Raw genomic sequence first — 22,599 nt, 5'->3', positions numbered from 1 at the left:
TTATGCTTTCTCGACAGACTGCATGTAAGTATCTCCAGATACCAGAATGCTTGTCGTCAGAGAAAACTAGGATTTTCGATTGCTTTTCATTCCAGACGTCCTATGACATTTGGATGACATATCTACTTTTATACACTAAGCTTCTTCCAAGGAACTGATTTCTGACTGAGTTCCTCTCAAGAAGTAGGTTTACTAAAATTTCATCAGCCTGTTATACACACACACACACACACACACACACACACACACACACACGTGTGTATATACATACCCATAGGACACATATGTCTACACACATAGAGTGCAGTTTAAGGTGATGGCGTTCATACGTATTCTTGTGATTTTCTCTTAAGCCCCTGTTACGACAGTAGGGGAGTAATTTTTAAATGCACAAAGAGAGCCGGATCAAGGGCGGCAGAGACGAGACGTCAGCAGGTTGGAAAGGGCAGGTTCCAGGCAGCAGACCGGAGAAGTGCTAACGGGGGCGACGCGGGCTCCATCCCAGCTGATCTGCCTCCAAAGCCCCCGAGAGGCCCCAAGCCCCTGGGAGCCGGGGCAGCTGCAGGGTCCCACACAGGGGCTGGAAGCGTACAAGGAGAGCTGGGGTGCCACATCTGACCCCCGCAGCTGGGTGACTCCCCTCCCCCACCCCATGGGGGGCAGAAGTTCTTGCTCTGGAGAAACTGGACCCAGGTGTGTGCTGGACACAGGGAACCAGGCAGGAGAAGACAGGAACCAAGTGTGGGAACAAAAATAGGGAGATGGAGTAAAGTCTGAAAAGAGAATGAGGGAAGAGACCCTTTGAACACAACTAGCGTCCAGAAGCGCCAACAGCGCCCCTCCCCGCAAATCTCATAATCATCATGTCTAAGAGCAACGAATTAAACCACTGAGGTGTAAACCTGGCAACCTCTGTCCCTGCCAGGAGGGATTTCCCAAAAGGGAAATCCTGTTCTGGCGGGCGGGAGACATGCAGCTCATCCACGCTGACGTTTCTCAGAGATGCCATTTTCACTTTCCCTCCCTTTCCCCATCTTTTTTTTTTTTTTTCATTTAATTGATGTGATATGATGTTTTTGTGTAACCTTGTGAGATACGGTACAAATAAATGTACCTTACCCTAATTTTAAGGACAGTATCATCCACTGCAAAACTCTGTTCTGTATAAATAGAAGTGCCGATAACATTCTGTTCTACTTAAACGGCGCACCTGGGCCCCAGGTCCTTACGCACAAAGCATGCAGGTTACAACGTACCTGGTGCATTTGCAGTTGAACTCTACGTGCAGCCAGCCCTGGCCAAGGAAATGTTATTCTCATATAAACTTTAACAACACCATACACTTCAAAGACTCTGAGTTAGGATTCAAGTTTTATTATTAAAACTTGTCTTCCCTTTGTACCACATGATGGAGTACTAGTAGGTATATCTTGCTTGATCCATATTTTCTATGGTCTAATAATTTCAAATTATACATTGCAACCAATTTCATCTCTGCTGGAATGGGATGAGACAATGCCTAGAATAGGAACCAGATGGGCTCTGATTGGTCTTGATTGGTCTTTGTGGTCCTCGCCAAAACGACCCACTTCCTGTACCTCACTTTGTATATAAAATAGGAACCAAAGTACCAGACCCGAAGCCATCCTAGTGCAAGAGCATTAAGGGGCGCGTTCTTCGATGTCTTCCTTAGGTGGATAAGCGGAGGTCACGGCCATCTAGGAGGAACATTGTTTGCTCTTGTTTTCCCAGCATGCTGCTGAGGAAAGGAGAGCTTTCTGGGTCTTTTGAGGGTCTTTTTGGTGAGACTCTCTACCTTGCACACGTGTGTGCCACATCTGTGCATTCTGTTAGCTGAAATAGTGATGTGTGTGCTGGCAACTTAAGCAATTTCTCTTCCCTTCTCACTCTCCACACAAGCTGCTCAAATTTTCAAGAAATGAATACGATAAAAAGCTAATTATCCTTTCTCCGCCCAGCGCATGTACTAGGGTTCTTGTGCTAATCAGCAGTTTGACATCATTTCCACAATCAACCAAAATAAGGGGGGGGGATTTCATTCTTAACCTTATCCTATCAAGTACTTCTATTTATGCATTGCTTACCCATTAGATAAGTTTTCCCTGAAGGCAGTATTTTTTAAATTAATGATGCATTGGGACTTCCCTGGTGGTGCAGTGGTTAAGAATTCACCTGCCAATGCAGAGGACACGGGTTCGAGCCCTGGTCCGGGAAGATCCCACATGCCGTGGAGCAACAAAGCCCGTGCGACACAACTACTGAGCCTGTGCTCTAGAGCCTGCGAGCCACAACCACTGAGCCCACGTGCCACAACTACTGAAGCCCGCGCACTTAGAGCAAGTGCTCTGTGACAAGAGAAGCCACCGCAATGAGAAGCCCATGCACCGCAACGAAGAGTAGCCCCCGCTTGCCACAACTAGCGAAAGCCCGTGTGCAGCAACGAAGACCCAACGCAGCCAAAAATAAATAAATAAAATGAATAAATTTATAATAAAATAAAAGTAATGATGCATAAATACTAAGGTGACTGAATTATGGATCCCATGTTCTCAGGAAATAGAATATTCACTCTTCACACAGACTGTTTCAGCTTTTATTTTAAACAGAGCTTCTGTGCAAGGGACTAGCAGGGTTTCTGCATTTCTCAAGAGAACGCCTAAGCACATACATTATATAACTGTACTAAGTTAAGTAAAACCAAATGGACATTTAAAAATATCAGAAGTGGTATAACCAAACAACACGGTTTACAGGAAGACTGCAAAAATCAAACACAGAGTTAAAAGCTTTGCAATGCAACGATGTAAGTAAATTCTACTTTGGCCTGGCTATCGGCATTATTTATTCTACCTAGGACCCAAGTCCTAAAAAGGAAGTCTGAGACGTACAATCTGGGTTTCTGCATGCTAATAAGAAGGCAACAACCTAGAAGTAATGATACAACAGTCTATCCAATAATTTAGAAAGCCAGGAGGAAACTGAAGTACTGGGTCCCATTTAATCACACACGCACACTAGGATGCCAGTCCACGCCTTGCTGTGTGGACAGCGCAGCCATGTCAGTCCTGTGTTTTTCCAGCAGTCTTCTTGGTAGATTCCAAGACAGCCAGGCTGACCTGTGGGAGGGATGATGCCGTGGACAGGTGGATCACATGGCTCTCCCCTGATCTGTGTTCAGAAGATGTCAAAGTACAGCCACGGAGTTTACGAAGGCAGATGAGGTTTCAAATCCAGATTATCACACTCGTCTGTGTTTGCGGCAAATATCCACTTAACTCTCTGTCCGTTACCTTAGAGAATGTGGTAGTTACGCTAAGCTTACATTTTTTCTTTTGAAAATATACGGAGGATTCACAAAATAATTTTGTGAATCATAAAGAAAATCAATAGAATGTTTCCAAGAAATTGGAAGATACTAAAACGAATACCAAGAGGCCTCTGAGGCCCACCAGCAGGGAACTGTCCAAATGCCATGATGTACATCATTCAAAATGCACTGGAGATGCACGGAAACCATGTTTTGGAAATTTTACTATTATTTGTCACCCAAGGTGGGTTTCTAAATTTACATTTTCTAAACTGATAGCTGTGAAGTATCGCATTGTTCCTAATTACTCTGAGAGCTAAGGAAGCAATTCTTATTCATGAAAATCAGCAAGGGAGTTAGCTTCTTCCTTGGGAAAAACCTAAGGGAGAGATTTCCTTTTCATTTATTTTGTTAGAAGTATTTTGAAGAGATAAGTAATTGAGAATGTGGTTAATGGCCATCAAACTAAGTAAACAAATTCTGCCAGCAACACTCATAATTTTTATCACACATAACACTGACCCTGGGAAACAAATACTTTTAGAAATTTTCATTCCTGTTTGGAATTCATCCCAAAGGGAAAAAAGTATCTTTTAAAAGACTCATTAATGACTGTAGTCTGGTTAAAGCTCTGCCCTCAGGTCTGAAGTGTAAACTGCAGATGGCTGGGCAAAGCCAATGTCAGTCCTCTCTCTTAATTCACTTTTGTCTCCCAGAAGTAGAGATAAAATATAGGGTGCTGTCTGGTCTCCCCGTGAGACCAGACATCTCCCAGTTGCCGTCTGGGACGAAGAAATAAAGTACAAATAATCCACAGTTCCCTGTGGAAAGGGAACCAGGAGAGGTTATCATGAGGGCGTCGGTCATTTCAGCTCCCTGGGTCCCCTGAGGCGAACAGCAAGAGGAATATGAGGAAGAGGGGAACGGAGGATGGATACGCATCTCCTCATCTCATTAACTCGCCCAAAACGTGAGATTAGGGCACACGTAAAGTTCTCGGTCTTCAAAAGCAATTGCACACTAAGAATTGCAACGAACTGCTCCAAGCTGTACTAGGTCGACGGGGGCACAGGGGCGTTGGTGTGTGTGTGGGGGAGTGGAGCCCTCTGGAGAGAGAAGCGATGACAAGTAACCCAGCCACGGAAAGAGCGGTTTCGCAGGTGCGCTCACCTGCACACCCAGCGCTGTTTTTGGATGCTCGGCTCCCGCAGCTGGCTCCGCCAGGGGGCGCCGCAACCCGGCCGGGGATCCGACTCCAGGCCCTTCCCGAGCCCGGCGGCCGGGTCCCCGCAGGGACAGCGTGGGTGGGAAAGCGGAAAGGCAAAGAAAGAAGAGTCTGGGACAGGAAGGGGGTTGTCACCATTCTTATCACTGCTGTGTAGGCATCACAGCCAATTTCCATCCCCCTGCATCCAAAGCCCCGGCCTCTGCTAGACGCGCGCACGCATAGACGCGCGCGTACACACACACACACACACTTACACACTCACTCCTGACCCGCCACCCGAGCTGTCTGTCTTCCCCGTCAAAGGCCCGGGCGGCCTTAGCATCTCTCCCCTCGCACCTCCGCGGCGAGGGAGCGCCGGGGGCTCCACGAAGAGCCGGGCTGCGGACGGCTGGGGCGGGAGGCGGGGGGAACCGGAAGAGGGTCTCTGCAGTACTGCCCCCTTTTCTCCCCTTCCTCCCCTCCGTGTCAAGCTCGGGGGTCGCCTCGGCGCCCTTGGGCCTTAGGGAGAGGGAGAGGTCCGTGCGCTCTCCGCCGCCTCGGCCGGTCCCCATGTCCTGCGCGCCTCCGCACCACCTGGAGGGCTTGGCACACTGAAAGGGCGGACGCAGCCAAAGCGCGTCCGAGTCCGCGGGGCCTGGGCAGGGGCCCGAGAACCTGCATCTCTAGAGAGCTGGTGGGCGGGAGGCGAAGCTGCGGCTCAGGGACCACCCTGAGCGCCGGGCCGCTGGCTCCCGGCGCGCCGGCTCAGGCGGCGGCGGCGCGACACGCCAGCAGCTGGCGGAGGCTCCTTCGGAAGCTGTCGTCCAGGAAGGCGTAGAGGAAGGGGTTGAGGCAGCTGTTGGCGTAGCTCAGGCTGGTGATGAAGTAGGAGACGGCGATGACCACCGGCGTCTGCGGGAGGTCGGTGGTGAGCGCCACCACGGTGCTCAGGTGGTAGGGCGTCCAGCAGAGGAGGCACACGGCCAGGATCGCCACCACCAGCACGGTCACCCGCTTCTTGGCGCGCTCCAGGGCCCTGGCGTGGTTGTCGAGGCGTATGGCGCGCAGCCGGCACAGCAGCGTGGTGTAGAGGACGCAGATGGTGGACACGGGGATGGCGAAGCCGAGCACCAGCGTGTAGAGGCGGCTCGCGCGCCACCAGAAGGCCTCGGGCTGCGGGAAGACCAGCACGCACTGGCGCCGGCCCTGCTCGTCGTCCAGCCGGGCGAAGATGGCGAAGGGCAGCACGACCAGCGTCACGACTCCCCACACGGCCAGGCTCACGGCGCGCGCGGCGCCGTACGTGCGGCCGGCCACCCGGCGCGACTCGGCCGTGGCCAGCACCACCAGGTAGCGGTCGGCGCTCATGACCGTGAGGAAGTACAGGCTGGAGAAGGTGTTGTACTGGTCGATGGCCACGATGAGCTTGCACATGAGCTCCCCGAAGGGCCAGCGCCGAAGAAGGAAGTCGGCAATGTTGATGGGCAGCACGAGCGTGAAGAGCTCGTCGGCCACGGCCAGGTTGAGGATAAACAGGTTGGTGACGGTCTTCATGCGGGGCGCCCGCAGCAGCACGAACAGCACGGCCGAGTTGCCCGCCAGCCCCACGGCGCAGATCACCGCGTACACGACGGGCACGGCCACGGCCAGAGGCGGCGGCAGCGGCGGCAGCGGGCCGGACGCGTTGGGGCAGCCGAGCGCGGGCGCGGGGCACGACGTGTTGGCGTGCTCCGGGCCCCAGGACGACGCGTTGTGCATCCTGGCCGGGGCCAGGGCCTCGGTCCCCTCGGCCGCCTCCCTGCGGGGCTCCGTGGTCCCGGGGACCCGACCCGCGCCGGGGCGCTCGCGGCCGCGCTCCGAGCCCGTCTCCGGCCTTCCCGGGGCGGCGCGCTCCCGCCGGCCTCTCAGCGCACGGGCGCCGCGGACGCCGGAGCCGCAGAGCGGAGCGGAGAATGCCGGCTAGGCTCGTCGACGACGGGCAGCACCGAAGGGCGGTTCCGAGGCGAGGGGGCGGCTCGCCGCCCAACCTGCCCCACGTGATCGCTCTCTGCCACCTGTTTTTTGTTTTGTTTTGCTTTGTCTTTTCCCGAGGTGGTAGATTCTTTTATTAGTCTTCCATGGGAATCAACCTCCATCACCTCTCCTTCTTGGGCTTTAGATTCCCCATGTCTGAAATGAAGAGATTAGACCAAGTCAATTCTCAGTCTCTTCCAACTTGAACAACATCTAATCCTGTAACTATCTCGGTATCTCAGTTCCTGGTCAACACCTTTCTAGTTGAGGGCGGGGATTTAGGGTCCAGAGCTTGGAGGAGGCAGGGTTTTGTTCAAACAACCACTTTCTGCCACCTGTTGAACTCTTATTCTGACCCGCTGGCTCCAGCAAACGTTACCCTCAGGGGAAAAATACAAACCCACTGGCCCAGCTCTGGCCCCCGCCCGGCCCCCGGAGGCCCCGGTCACCCCAGCGAGCCCGGCAGCGGCCAGCTTCGGGGACCCGCGGTTCCGTGCGCCCCGGGTAAGAGCGGGCCCAACAGCAACCGCTGCCTCCCCCGGCCGGTCCCGGGACGGTCGGTCCTGCGGCTCCCGGAGCGCTCCGGGGGCGGGGGTAGGGGCGGGGGTAGGGGCGGGGGTAGGGGCGGGGGAGGCAGCGGCGCCCGCGGGCCGCGCGGCCCCGCCCCTTGCGCGCGCCGGGAGCCGGCCTCCCGCGCCTCGGCTCGTCCCGCCCCCAGCGCCCCGCCCCAAGCAGAGCAGCCGGGAACCGAGAACAGCCTCACCCGGAAATTAAGGACTAACTTTCCTCGTTCCGCCAGTGTGACCTCACTCAGTCTGAATTCATGAAAAGCGCTCCTGTTAAGAATTAAATGAAAGGAAAGCAAAGGTAAGGTGTTGCCGGGTCTATTTGAAAAGGAGCGCAAGGCAGTTAAGGCTCCCGTTCCAGTTTTTTTTAACACCGTACCCCCAGTGGGCTTATGTAATTTAAAATGTTAAGTTACATTCATATTGCAAGGCTATACAGAGGGAACGTGCACGCAGTCTTCAAATGCAACCCGTTTTCTGTGACTCTGGCCTCCACAAGTTTATAAGGTTGTTAGGAACACGTCATGGTCGACAATCTGAGATACTTAAGGCTTGCTTTCTGGAAAAAAAATATATATTTACTTATTTATAAATATATACATAAAGATAAAGTGTTTCCGATTCTGCCCTGAAGAGAACTACCCCGCGGTCGCAGCAGTGTTGCCAAGGCCCCGCTCCGGGAGCCTCCAAGTCTTCCTCATTTAAGAGGACCTCACCTTGTGCACCTCATCTCTGAGGACCGGGTGAAATCAGCTCAGTATTATTTCCCTCGAATTCCTGTTTTCGTCCTCCACTTTCCTTTGGGAGAGCCAGCAAATTAAAGCACGGGGTTCTATCCTGCTTCCCTCCAAGAAATTTCCCTTTCACGAGAGCAGGCAAAAGCCCAGATAAAGTGCATGTTTGATCCTTTATGAAGCCTTGGAAAAGGAGAGGGCTTGAGACACCGAGAAAGAGACCCAAAGGAGCCAGTGGAAGAAGCCTGGAAGGGGCAGCGGTACAAATGCTTTCCTTTACCCACTCAATCCTCCTTTTACTAGAATCTGTATAATTTTGGCTTCCCTGCAGTTTCATGCGTCGTGTGAATAACATGTCAAGAGAGTCAATGTCCATGAGCAAAAATATGTGAGAAAACACCATACGATGTTAAGTGAAACCAAAAGGAAAGATATATACACACATATAATATATATAATGTATATATAATACACACATGTATATACATATGCATATATCTGTGTGTATGTATGTGTGTATACGTATATATGTGTATATATACATATGTATGTAGTTGCTTAATTGGCAAACATTTGGAGACTTTCTAGCTTTTTAATTATTGATTTCTAGCTTATTTGCACATGGACACAATACAAATAGTATGATTTCAGTTCATTGGCGTTTGTTGAAACATTGCCCAATAAATAGTTCTCTAATTATTTTATGTTTACTTGAAAATAATGTGTGTTCTGCATTTGTTGGGTGCAGTTGTTGGGTGTAGACTATTGCACCCTACAAACGTCAGCTAGTCAAATTTATTATTGTGTTGTTTAAATCTTCTCTCTGTCAGTATTTTTTATCTGATTGTTTTATCAATTTTTGAGATAGATGTGTTAAAAAATATCAGTCAATGATTGTGGATTTCACTATGCTTCTAATTTTGTCAATTTTTACTACATAAGTTGATGCTGTTTTATTCGATGCACACAGATTTAAGATTGTCGTATTTTTCCATGAAGTGGACTCTTTCACCATTGTAAAATATTCTTCTTTAACTGGGCTACGACTACTTCTTGTACGTCGCCTCCTTTGTTTGATATTTTTACAGCTACACCAGTTGTGTCTCTCTTAGTATTATCATGGAATACATTTGGGATCTGAACTACTGTCCATCCATCAGTGAGTCGATTGTGACAGTTTATAATACAAATTTTGCAGTTGGAATTATTTGTATGTGCTTTATGGATTACCCTTTCATTAATGGTCTTGATTTTTTCTAAAGTCAGTTTTATATAGCTGTCATATACTGGGCATCATCTATCTATGTGTCATAAATTATACTAGATGCAAGTAAAAGATGTAGAAAGAGGAACTTGCAGGCCAAAAGATACTTAAAGGATATATAAGGTTATCGTGATGTGTAAAACGTAAGTACTCTCTAAATACTTGAAAAGATTAAGAATTGTTCGTTGTTGAGACTTTTTAGAGCTAATGGTACTTTTAGTCTAGTTTGTTCTCCCCTTCAACAACAAAAATTTGGCATCCATCCGTAAGCAGAAGTGCCTCTGTGGAACCAAGCACCATACACCAAGGCACCCAGAAGGAATCTCACCCACCGGTGCATCAGGTGATAGGAAGACAGACTGTGGCACCAGCTGTGGAACCTACAGGACACTGTGAGCTGGTTCCAGCCCCTCTTGGCCGCTGCCTGGGAGCTTCTGCACAACACTGACGTGGGTGGTCACCTTCAGGCAAGAGAGCTTTTGCGGAAGTCAAGGTTTCCAGAGAAGCTCCAGCACTGCATTGGAGGGAAAAAAACCCACAAGCTTGGACACATTAGAGGGTAAAAGGAACAGCTTATCTTTGCTGGCATCACCCAAGGCCGCACAGCTTAGGGCTAAACTAGATGGCCTGTGATTTCTCCCATGAGGGAAAGGGAGAGCCAGTGAGTGAACTCCTGGCTCCCTGAGCTGTGCAGGATGCTGCCAGAGAGACTCATTTCTCTCTTGCAGCATTCAGAACACTGAAGAGGGAGAGCCATGATGGAGGAAGGAGCAGATAGAGAGTGGGGTACGAGGTTCCCTGCTGACTCCATTCTGGACTCAGGAAGCCTGCCCGCAAGATGCAGGGGAAATACCACCCACAGATCCCCACTCCCCAAGTGACCCTCAGGCAGCCCCACAGCTCCTAGCACTCTGCAGTGGGCTCCCTGTGCATACAGTGGGCTGAGCAAGCTCTGGTAGGTGGGGGGCACAGGCAGAAGGCAGGCCAGGGTCTGCAGGCAAAGGAGAAATCACAGACGTGGTCTGTGTGCCACCTTCAGGGAACCAGCAGAGGCTACCAGCAACCTGTCTGGTGCTTAGTAGGACTGAGAGAAGACACAGAAGCTTAAGACTTCTGCCATAAGAGGGGAGGGATCAAGAAATGAGAAGCAGGGGTATCCCTACAAGGTCAGAGAAAGCCTCAGACTCTACAGCAGGACTGATGAAAGGAATTGCTGCCCTGAAGGCCATTTAGTAAAAACTGGAGGAGGTGACTGCTACTTCACATTTGAATCCAACAACGCAAAACTCCAAAGAACATGAAAAATCAAAGAAACATGAAGTCACAAAAGATCATGATAATCTTCTAGTAACTGAACCCAAAGACATGGAGGTCTGTGATTTACTTGATAAAGAACTCAAAATAGCTGTTTTAAGTAAACTCAGTGCCCTACAAGACAACAGAGAAAGACGAATGAAATCAAGTAAACAATATGCAATCAAAAGTGAACAAAAAGATTGAAATTTAACAAAGAGATAAAAACCATAAAAAGCAATCAACAGAAATTCTGGAGCTGAAAAATTCATGAGTGGAATGAAAAATGGAATAGAGGACACTAAATAGAAGAATCAATGAGATAGAGGATAGGAACTTTGAAGTAACCTTATTTTTCTGAGGAGAAAACTAAGAATGAAAGAGAGTGAAGAAAGCCAACATGATCTGTGGGACACCATCAGAAAAACTAGTATCTGAATTATTGAAGTTCCAGAAGAAAAGAGAATGAAGGGAGCAGAAAGGTTATTTACAGAAAGAATGGCGGAGAACTTCCCAAACCTGGGGAGAGATTTGGACATTGCAGTCCACGAAGCTAATAGACCACCCCATTATTTTAATCCAAACAGACTTTCCTCAAGACACATTATAATAAAACTGCTGAGATTCAAAGACAAAGACCTTAACCAAGGAGGTGGAAGATCTTGAAAACTATAAGACATTGATGAACAAATTTGAAGAAGACACAAATAAATGAATGTCTCGTGTTCATATTCTAGAAGAATTAATTTTATTAAAATGTCCATACTACCCAAAGCCATCAATAGATTCAATGGAGTCTCTATCAAGGTTCCAATGGCATTTTTTACACAAGTGGAAACAGCAATCCTAACGTTCATATGGAATCACAAAGACCTCAAATAGCCAAAGCAATCCTGGGAAAGAAGAGCAAAGCAGGAGGTACTATACTTCTGGATTTCAAGCTATGTTACAAAACCGTATAATCAAAACAGTATGGTACTGGCATAAGAACAGACACATAGGCCAATAGAACAGAATTGAGAGCTTGGGCTCTCACACATATATGGTCAACTAATAATGGACAAGGGAACATAGACACTCAGTGGAAAAAAGATAGTTTCTTCAATAAATGGTGCTGAGAAAACTGAATAGTCACATGTAAAAGGATAAAACGAGGTCCCTATTTTACACCACAAACAAAAATTAACTCAAAATGGATTAAACACTTAAATGTAAGATGTGAAGCTGTAAAAATCCTAGAAGAAAACATAAGAAGAGGCTCCTTGACATGGGTCTTAGCAATGATTTTTTTGGATATGACACCTAAAGCACAAACACATTATATATATATAATGAAGTATTATTCAGCATGAGAAAGACAAAAATCCCATGATTTGCGAACACACGATGGACCTTGACTGTACTGGGCTAAGTGAAATTAGATGGAGAAAATTAAACACTGTGTGTTCTCACTTATAAGGAGAATCTAAAAAAGCTGAAGTCATAGAAGCAGAGAGTAGAATGGTGGTTACCAGGAGCTGTGCAAAGGGGGAAATGGGGAGATGTTGGTCAAAAAGTACAAACTTCCAGTTAGAAGATAATAAGTTCTGGGGATAGATAGTATTGTTATCAACTGATCATAGATTCTGCACTATATACTTAAAAGTTGCTAAGAGAATAAATGTCAGTGCTCTCAACACAAAAGATACAGTAATTGTATGACATAATGGAGGTGTTAGCTAACATTATGCCGGTAATCACATTGCCGTATATGTGTAACATGTTGTATACCTTTAAGTTACAGAATGTGATATGTCAATTATACCTCAGTAACACTGGAAAAAATTTAAAACCGTGGCTACAAAAAAAAAAGGTTTTGAAATAGATAATGATGATGGTTGCACTATGTTGTGAATATAATTAATGTCTCTGAATTGGTTACTTAAAATGGTTAAAATGTCATATTTAGGGAATTCCTTGGTGGTCCAGTGGTTAGGGCTCTGTGTTTCCACTGCCGAGGGTGTGGCTTCGATCCCTAGTGGGGGAACTAAGATCCCACCAGCCGCACAGCGCAGCCAAAAAAGAAAGAAAGAAAATGTCATGTTTATATAATACATATTTTACCGCAATAAAAAAAATTTAAGTAAAGGGATGGGGAAAGATATACCAAAAGAAATCTGGAATAGCAATGGTAATTTCAGGCGTGGCAGATTTCAGACCCAGCTAGATTGTCAGAATAAGAAACGGCATTACGTAAAGATAGAGGAGGGCTTCCCTGGTGGCGCAGTGGTTGAGAGTCCGCCTGCCGATGCAGGGGACACGGGTTCGTGCTCCGGTCCAGGAAGATCCCACATGCCGTGGAGCTGCTGGGCCCGTGAGCCATGGCCACTGAGCCTGCGCGTCCGGAGCCTGTGCTCTGCAATGGGAGAGGCCACAACAGTGAGAGGCCCGCGTACCACAAAACAAACAAACAAACAAAACAAAACAAACAAAAAAACCATAAAGATAGAGGAGACAGCGCTCCAAGGAGACAGACCCGTCCTGGATGTGTAGCACTTAACAATAGAGTCAAAATACATGAAGCAAAGACTAATAGAACCACAATGAGAAATAGGCTAACCCACTATTGTACTTGGAGACTTCAACACCCCTGTGTCAGTAATTGACAGAAGAACCAACAAGCAGAAAATCAGTAAAGACATAGTTGAACTGAACAGTACCATTCATCACCTAGATCTAATCAGCACTTACAGACTACTTACTCCAGTAACAGGAGAATACGTATTCTTCTCAAGCTCATGGTACATTCCCCCAAACAGAAAACATTTGGGGCCGTAAGACATACCTTAACTAATTTAAAAGAACAGAAACAATATAAAGTTTTCTCTTGGACCAAAATGGAATTATACTAGAAATCAATAACAGATTGCTGGAAAATCCCAAAATATTTGGAGATTAAACAACACACTTTTAAGTAACACATGGGGCAAAGAAGAAGTCTCAAGAGAAATTTTAAAATATTTTAAGCTAAATGAAAATACAGCTTATCAAAATTTGTAGTATGCAGCGAAAGCAGTGCTGAGAGGGAAATTGCATGGAATGCGTATATTTGAAAGAAAAGAAAAAAGATCTAAAATCAATAATCTAAACTTCCACTGTAGGAAAGTAGAAAAAAAAAAAGGAACATATTAAATCCAAAGTAAGCAGAACAAAAGAAACAATAAAAGTCAGAGTCAAAATCAATGAAACTGAAAACACAAAAACAATAGAAAGAAGTGATACCAATTCTCTACCACCTCTTTCAGAAAATAGAAACAAAGAAAACGCTTCAGAACTCATCCTGTGAGAATAGCATCACCCTAATACCAAAACCAGGAAAAGACATTATAAGGAAGGAAAACAACAGATCAATGTGTCTCACAAACATAGATGAAAATTCTCAACAAAATATTAGCAAATTGAATCCAACAATGTATAAAGAGTATTGTACAACATGACCATGTCAGATTTATCCCAGGTATACAAGCTTGGTTCAACATTTGAAAATCAGTTAATGTACTCTATCACATCAACAGACTAATGAGGAAAAATCAAATATCTTATCGATAGAAACATCAAAAATATTTGACCAAATCCAACACCCATTCATGCTGATAAAACTCTCAGCAGGAATAGTGGAGAACGTCAACTTGATAAGGAACATTTATCCAAAAAACCCCCCTCCAGGTAACATTATATTTAATGATGAGAAGCTACATGCTTTCCCCCTAAGATTGGGAACAAAGCAAGGATGTCCCCTCTCACCACTCTTTTTCAATATTGTACTGGAAATCCTAGGTAATACAATAGGAAGTCTGTCTTCTTACCTGCCCCTTAACTGCCTAAAGAACTCAGACAAAGGCCCTGGTCCAGGAAGGGCACTGTCACCGGAGATCTACAAAGAACATGGGTCGGCGCTGGGGGGAGCTGCACAGGGCCGGGAGACCAGAGTCCTCTGTGTGTCCCACTGTCCCTGGGGGCCCAGCAAGCATCGGTCACCAAACATCTGCTTTCCCGCCTCCGTGTGAACTGCCTTCTCCCCGCTGAAGTCCCCCCCCCGCACCCCCTTCTCCTCTCTCAGATGCCACATCTGTGGCCTTACATTACGGGGCCCCTGTATATACGTAATTACATCTGGTTTTCTCCTGTTAATCTGTCTCACGTCAATTTAATTCTTAGACCAGCCAGAACAACCTAGAAAGGGTAGAGGGAAATGCTTTTCTTCTCAAATACCGCTCTTGGTATCAGTTTGCTTTTATAGCTTAGGAAGAGAAGATAATAAACACAAATTGGTCAAAATGTGTCTTCCTGTTGGAGCCCTGTGTGCCAAGAGCATCACTGAGACTGAGCGATGGGTGATGAAGATCTGACGCCTCAAGTCTGAGGGCATAAGTGTCTGCACAATGCTGTTTTGTTTACACAGATGTTCTTTGGAAGATATTTCCCATCATAAAATAAGTTGCAACATTTTACTGTGTTCATTTTTTGGGGATAAATCTTCTTAGAGCTGCTTGGTTTTTACTGTTTTAAAATGAAATGCTGTTGATTATACTAAACATATGACTAAACATATGACATCTGATTTCTGTGCGTCACGCTGCTGAGAGATTCACGAAAGGAAACAGTCATCAGGGCGAAGTGGTCACCGAGTTTATTAATCAAATCTTGGGGGGAAAAGCAGACGAAGAGTGAAGGCTAATGTAAATTATGGACTTTAATAATGATTTATCGATACTGGTTCATCAGTTGTAACAAATGTACTACGCTAATTCAATATGTCAGTAACAGGATGATTCCTCATAATCATATTGGAAGGCAGGTCAGTAGCACACAGACTCACATGACAATAGAATTAAAGTCCTGGAATATGGTACCTACATGGACAAGGCACTTACCCGCCAACTCATGGCCAATTAGGCATTATCCCAGGTTGGCGTGTGACTCCACCAGCCACAGGAGGCTGGGTGCTTCTGTGACCTGGCTGACTCATCGGCACTTTATCCAGTAGAACGAATGCTCTAATGCTTAGTTCGAATAGTGAATCTTAAAGTTTTTATGTCTTCTTTCATCCAAGGTTTATAATTGTTCCATTTAAAATCCTGTGGTGTTATTTATTCATCTTCCTCTCTTCTCTCACTAATAGTGGCCCCAAGGAGTCCTAATTTCTCAGTCAGCTCCCTCTGGTTGTAGCTGAATAATTTATTTCCTTTACTTCCTGATGGCCTGGTTCCAGTTCTAGCAGAGTTTGCTGGAAGAAAATACCACCAAAATGTTGTCTGAGATTTGTCTGCCTCAGAGTGTGGAGGAATGCACAGCATATACAACAATCACTGAGGAACCGTAATGCATGAGACGATGTATAGGATACTGGGAAATAGGACAGCGAGAAAGCAGCTATTGTACAAGGCAAAAGAGTTCTGCAAGTTTGTCATAGATCATAAGTGAAAAACGGTAGAACAAGGAAGCGAAGGCCGAGTAAGTTTCTTATTGCAGGTCCTCTTGGAATCCTTAGTGTGCTAACGTAAATCAGGAACTCCAATTCAAACAGCAGTAGGCAGAATTCTATAGACTTTCATTACCTGAAAACACTTTTTTATGTGGATGCTTCCAAGAGACAAGCATTCTACAGAACACACCTAAGAAAACGCAGCAAAGAATAAAGTACCAAAATGAAGACGAAGTAGTGCTGAGGCAAAGTCTGGTGGAAGTCCATGAGAAGAATTGTTCTTGCCGACCAGGGGAAATCAGGGGAGGCGTCACTGAGGAGGTGGCATTGTAGCTGGTTTCCGAAGGATATAATGAGGATAAGATGTGGATATGGACAGTCCTGGTCAAAGAGCACAAACAAACAAAAGAATGAGGCGTGAACGTGCATGGTGTTCCTTGAGGAGAGAGAATTTTGACATTCCTAGTCCAGAAGACCAGGAGGTTGGTGCACTATTTACTGATGATAGGGAAAAAGAAAAATAAAACTTTTGACCAGAAAGAACTAGAAGATGAAGGAAGTGGCATGTGAGAGATGAAGGTAAGGGATTATTTTGAACTTGTTAAATTTGTGAAGAAGAGGTTCTTGGTGAAGTTTTCACGAGACAATTCCTGGAGATTAGGACAGAGCCCTAAGGAGACAATAAGGTTTTGAGGGATCTTCTATCCAACATCCAGAAGTATGCGACTAGCTAAAGTAGCCTCTTAGGGATTAACCCTTGTGACATTAATCCGTAAATCTGAGAAAACAAATGACTTGATGCAGATATCAAAATCACGTCCATCTTTACGGTGGCAGAGAATGAGTTCCGATCAGCCTCTTACAGATGAAATGAACTTTCATCTTTGAGGTCGTTGTATGTCAGCCTCTTGAAGATGAAATGACCTTGTTTGTATCTCACAATTTGCAGCACAGTCAGACAGGAGGGTTTCAGCAAAATTATAGCAAAATTTAATCCTAACTGACATCTCTGTCACCTTTCATGTTATTTGAAAGAAAATTGGTGTGCCTTCTCTGACCTGACAGATGATGGGGAATATTCATCTACCTCAGTTCATGAGCAGTAGCTAATGGACTGGCTGAATGCATGGTAAGGGATGCAGAAAGGACAGGATTGGAGGACTAGTGACGGGGAAGTTTGGGGTATCCACATACCTCTGTAGATAGATCTCTCAAATGGGGTTTGTGTCTGTATTAGTTATGTGTTGCTATCTAACAAATTACCCTCCAAAACTTAGAGGCTCAGAACAACAATCCAGTAATGGCTTAGCCGGTCCCCTGCTTCGCGGGCTGGCAAGGTTGCATTCAGGGGTCAGAGCTGCTGGCTCAAGTGACGGCTCTTCTGGGACAGGATCCCCCTCCAGGGAACATGGTTGTGGGCAAGACTCAGCCTCTGAATCTGGAAGCCTCAGTCCCTCCTGGGCTGCTGGCCGTGGCCCACGCTTCGCCACGTGACAGGTCGTCCTCTCCGTCGGGGCACGTGTGCAGGCAGAGTTCCTCGTCATGTCGGTGGCATGTCACCGGTTTCCCACATTTCGTTTCCTCGAAGCACGTCACTGGGTCCAGTCCCCACTCAAGGGGACTCACACAAGGACGTACACGCCCAGAGGCAGGACCCCCGGGAACCATCCTAGGAGGCTGCCCACCACACTCTCGTGTGAAGACTCGTCAAAGGGTATCCACTGCTGAGGAGGCGCTCCGTGGCTTCAGTCAGCATCCTTCCACAGCCCCACAGGACCTTCCCGTGGACGAGAGAAGAGTATCCGTGGTGATAAGGATGCCATTCACGGGCTCAGCAACACACACTCCTCCTCGCCAAGGCTGACCCCTCTCTCTGCGGCCTTGTCTGCCAACAGCAGAGAGAAATGGTTTAGCCCAAAACAGGGAACAATTCTCCAGGAGGAACAACCAGCTACCTGGTTGCAGGTTGGTCACTGGTTCGGTTCCATCATGGAGGAGGAGAGATTCATCCTCACTGGGTGTTGACTTTACAGTCAGTCTTTAGGGAGCAGAATTTGCGGCGGCAGACGACTGAATGTGAGGAATTGTTCATACGGTCTGTGACAGGTACAGTTACCTTTGGGACTGTTTGGGGCCGATTCAGAGAGGTGAACGTAGACTTCGTCTCTGGACTTTGACTGTCAGGCACCCAGGAGGTGCTCAATACATGTTTAATGGAAGAATCAATAAACTCAAATTACTGTCTCAAAGGGTGCTACTGAGTGAATCACGAACCTTCTCAGGTGATGCTTGTCATTTCAGATATTTCAAAGAAGATGTTTCAACATGAGGGAAGTCTTCAGATTTTTGGTTACTGAGCTGGGTAGTGGAGAAAACTCTGAAGCAAGGGTGCCCTCAGATCAAACCGCTTATGTGCTGCCCGTACGGCACGCACTCAGAGGAGGTCCTGGCTGTTCATCGTTATCTATGTTTCTCCATGGTTACCTCGGCCAGCCTGGTAACATGCAAGGCTGCCTGTGGGACTGGCCATTTTTACGGCTTCACTGTCAGCTCGGCTTGCAGGCAACGTAGGCGTGGCTGGAGTTTCTGTAACTTAAAGGTCACGGAACTTTAATAAAAGACCAAAGGCTGTTATCATTCATCTGCTTTCTTTTATGGCCCTGTGTGAGAAGCACAGAGGTAATATTGATAATTCATGGAGGTTCTTATTTAGCTGCTTAGAATATAATGCTGAGAACTGGAAAAGGTGTACGATGGCATGATAACCCTTGTATATGGATGGTAACCTACTACTCAGAACTTACCATCTCTAAGCAACGTGAGTGTTTTTTCCCTCTTTGCTGTGATTTGAAAGAGTTCTGCTGCCGTGCTCTCTAGGTAGGCTCTCCTCAGATGACCTGCCCCTTCCCAGCATTGCACAGGTCTGAAGAATCAGAGACGGTGCCAGGCACACACCTCAGCTGCCCCCGGAAGAGCTCTGGGCACCGCGGCATGATGCCCTGAGACCACACTGCGCGAGAAGTTCTGAGAAGCCAGCGCTCTTGGCAACGGCTTCATTGGGAAAACATCATGTGCGTGGAGGATCTCCCCCACCCCCATTTCCCGCCTGCGTTGTAGGTGCCCGAGGGAAACAATCAAGAAATCCTGCAAAATGTTTTTTCTAAAGTTCGACTTGTTTCAAGACTAGCTCGTGTTAAAAAATGGTCGAGAAGTCTTACATTTTTTTAACTTTTTATTTTATATTGGAGTCTAGTTGATTAACAATGTTGTGTTAGTTTCAGGTGTGCAGCAAAGTGACTCAGTTATACATATACACGTATCTATTCTTTTCCCATTTGGGTTGCTACATAATATTGAGCAGAGTTCCCTGTGCTCTACGGTAGGTCCTTGTTGGGCATCCATTTTAAATACAGCCGTGTGTACATGTCAATCCCAAACTCCCTAACTATCCCTCCCCCCGACCCTTCCCAGCTGGTAACCAGAAGTTGGTTCTCGAAGTCTGTGAGTCTGTTTCTGTTTTGTAAATAAGTTCATTCGTATCATTTTTTTTTTAGATTCGGCATATAAGCAATATCATACGACATTTGTCTCTCTCTGTCTGACAAGAAGTCTTACATTTTTGACGATTGAAACCAAGATGGATATTTTCATGTCACTGCCTGTGATAGCCGGAAGGAAAGTGGGCGTGCTTGGAGGGACGGCGGCAGAAAACTCATTCTGGTAAGACACTCAGGTTGATTGGATGTTCGTGTAGTGCTGGGTTTGCCTGTGTCAGCTCGTCTGAGTCTCAGCCTGGTGCTGTGATTACCTCCCATCCTCCCGATGAGGACACTGTGGTGTAGAGAGCATGGGTTGAAGGTCACAAAGTGGTAAGCGGATGTGGGAGAGTCCAGACCACACCAGCCCTTGCTCCTAATTACTCCTCCAGACTGCTTTTCCCCTTCAGTTATTGCCATAGAAGGCCAGGAAGCAAAATATGATATCCAGGGACCCTTATAAATAAGTCATACATGGGGAAATTCTTAGAACTAAAAAATTATAGATCATGCAAGAAAGCATTGAAGTTACATTCAGTAAAGCTGTCCAACTTGCCAAATAGTTTTCCAAACTGCGGACACTTCTGTTTACCAGCTAACACTTAAAATTTCAGTTCCTTTTTCTTGCGGTACACGGGCCTCTCACTGCTGTGGCCTCTCCCGTTGCGGAGCACAGGCTCCGGATGCACAGGCTCAGTGGCCATGGCTCACGGGCCCAGCTGCTCAGTGGCATGTGGGATCTTCCCGGACCGGGGCACGAACCCGTGTCCCCTGCATCGGCAGGCGGACTCTCAACCACTGCGCCACTAGGGAAGCCTCTAAGATTTCACTTCTTGATAGTACTCAATAGCTCTTGATAGTATGTTAGTGACATGCTAACCGTCTTGCATCCCGATTGCTTCAAGCCAGTTTGTGATAAACCAAGGGGATGACGTCATAGAAACCCAGGGGCTGCTCTGTGCCCACTTGTCTCTTCCCGCTGAGCTGTCCATTATCTTTTCATTTACCAGGCCAGGGGCAGCTGCTGATAAGGTACAGGTATAAGGCAGCCTCTCTAAAATATCACATTTTCAATTCTCTGATGAAATTTAATTTTCTGAAGAGTTTTTTCTTTTGTAGACACGTTCACTTAATTTAAGTTAGAATTTGTACTGCTGTATCACAAATGAATCCTTCACGTAATAAGCGTTTATTGCATGCCAGACATTCTCATATGGTCAGTTATAGTCACCACGGCTAGCATAGTGTGAAATAACTTTTTCCATTCATATTTTATGATCTTCCTAGCAAAGCTTTTAAATAATTAAAGTTTATTTCAAATTAAAATGAAGTTGAAACATAAACTCCAGTACATGAATTTGTAATGAGTCCGTAATTCTTAGGAAATAGAATGTCTCCATTGTAATTAGTCTATTCTTTTGACTTGAAACCCTTTAAAACTAAGAAGTGGAGCTGTCTACACTTCAGGTTTGCTCAAGGCACACTCCAGACAGCCACTCGGGGATTTTTGTTGAGATACACTTTAGAGTATGTTCCAGGCCCAGCCGTAATCGAACGGCACACTCCGTTTGAGAAGTCCTTTGAGGAGTCTTAACAAGAGGACCCTGAAAGGTGTAGGTAATGTTTAGGAAAATTGGTAAGAAGTAAGAAAAAATGTATGCTACAGCTAGCCTCAGTGGAGGAAAAGAAGGAGGCATCACCTCCTACGGGCCTGAAAGAGTGAACAAGGGCTGGGTTCCCTGGACACAGAGAGAGCAGTCTCAGGTTCAGGGCCGTGCAGCTGGACCACCCTAAGGGAGAAAGATGCAGCTGGACCTCCTGGCTCCACAGGGAGGAGACCCCAGAAAACACCCCTCAGTCCCTTCCTGTCCTCTGACCTCTGCACAGCATCCCACTGGCCAAACTCAGTGGGAAGCCAGAGGGCAAGGGGGGCTGTGGATGCAACTCACAGAGGTCAGTGTCCCTGGACCCACACACTCTAGAGCATGGGGAGAAGGTGGGAGGGGGGTCAGAGAGGGCTGAGCAGAAAACACTACGCGGTACTTCTCTGTCACTGTGTGCTGCAGGAATTGTAAGAGCCTCATGAAATGGGGCCACTCAAAATGTGGTTGAGAAAATTAGTATAATACTAACCTCTTGGGTTTTCTTTTTCTTTTCTTTTCTTTCTTTCTTTTCCTTTTTTTTTTAGTGAAACAAGTAAAGTGTTTATTTGGAGGAAAAGTAGTACGGGTGAATAGACACACACAGATGGACTCGAGAGAGAGTCACGCCTTTGTGGTAGTTTGAATCACTTACGTGGGGCATTTCTTCTGGGTTTCCTCTGGCCAATCATTTGGGTTTTCTTTTTCTCTTCTTACTTCCTTTGCTCTCAAATTAAGATAATTCTCCTATACATTCTATGCTGAAATATTTGGGAAACAGATATGAAAATATTTTTTTGATCTACCTAAATAATTACTCTAATTCTCTCCTCTTCACAAATTATGAGTGAAAAGTACCAGAATAGTTTAAAGTAGCACAGGCCACATTGGAAATACAATTTTGAAGAAGATAAGGGGTATGTGTGAGACGAGAAAAATGCCTCTTGTTTCTGTGATGTAAGTGTCCCATGGCATTTCCTGAAAACCGTGTGCTGAATAAGTGAATATGAATGAATGAAGGCATTGGGTAGGAAACACGACACATAAACGTGTGAGGCCAGGATGTCACTGCTCTGCCAGGAGCAGGTCGTGCCCGTCTCCTGTCATGTTTCTTCTCTGACTGCCCCCATCCTCTCGTCACCCTACTTAACTTGTTTACGCGTCTGGCTTTCTGACCAAACTGTAAATTCCGTCCAAGCAGGTGCCGTATCCTCTCAGGAGGTAGTAACTCAATTCATGTTGTTTAAATAGTCAACAAAGCAGGCATTACAGCAATAGTTTAATAGTAAATCTTAAAAATAGGTGAAATCAACTAAATTTAAGAGGCCCAAAACTCATAGAATTTTCACATGTTCCAAATGCCAAAAAGAATTGAGGGAGGGGAAAAAAGCCTTCATTCCCTACCTTCTTTATTCTCTCATTAAATTATTTTTATCTTACTAGGAGCAAATAGTGTTTCTTTTTTTTTTTTTTTAACTAGTGTTTTCTTCCATTTCCAAGTTGTACAGATGCTTGCATTACAATACAGGGCACCTATAACAATATTAAATGTAT

The 22,599-nt window shown here is 46.2% G+C and overlaps 1 protein-coding gene and 1 long non-coding RNA gene across 3 annotated transcripts in view; one reads left to right on the top strand and one right to left on the bottom strand.

The window, feature by feature from the left end:
* Nucleotides 1-2,600: 2,600 nt before the first annotated feature.
* NPBWR1 (neuropeptides B and W receptor 1) lies at nucleotides 2,601-9,162 on the bottom strand. The gene is made up of 2 exons (XM_019925348.3): nucleotides 7,312-9,162; nucleotides 2,601-6,704 (listed from the first exon to the last, which is right to left on the bottom strand). The coding sequence occupies exon 2, from the start codon at nucleotides 6,291-6,293 to the stop codon at nucleotides 5,301-5,303; it is 993 nt and encodes a 330-aa protein (XP_019780907.1). The 5' UTR covers nucleotides 6,294-6,704; nucleotides 7,312-9,162; the 3' UTR covers nucleotides 2,601-5,300.
* Nucleotides 7,282-22,599, top strand: part of LOC109548317 (uncharacterized) — a 54,570-nt gene continuing 39,252 nt past the window's right edge. For both annotated transcript variants that reach the window (XR_012327145.1, XR_002174409.3), the window contains exons 1-2: nucleotides 7,282-7,415; nucleotides 19,424-19,589. This is a non-coding gene — a long non-coding RNA (uncharacterized lncRNA). The remainder of the gene's footprint in view (nucleotides 7,416-19,423; nucleotides 19,590-22,599) is intronic.

This window comes from Tursiops truncatus, chromosome 17 (genome assembly GCF_011762595.2).
Source record: "Tursiops truncatus isolate mTurTru1 chromosome 17, mTurTru1.mat.Y, whole genome shotgun sequence".
NCBI lineage: Eukaryota > Metazoa > Chordata > Mammalia > Artiodactyla > Delphinidae > Tursiops > Tursiops truncatus.
The sequence above is the reverse complement of the archived record's forward strand: the minus strand, read 5'-3'. Positions and strand labels throughout refer to the sequence as shown.

Coding starts and splice junctions, on each gene's coding strand:
- NPBWR1 (XM_019925348.3), bottom strand. CDS start 6,293: ATGCACAACGCGTCGTCCTGGGGCCCGGAGCACGCCAACACGTCGTGC.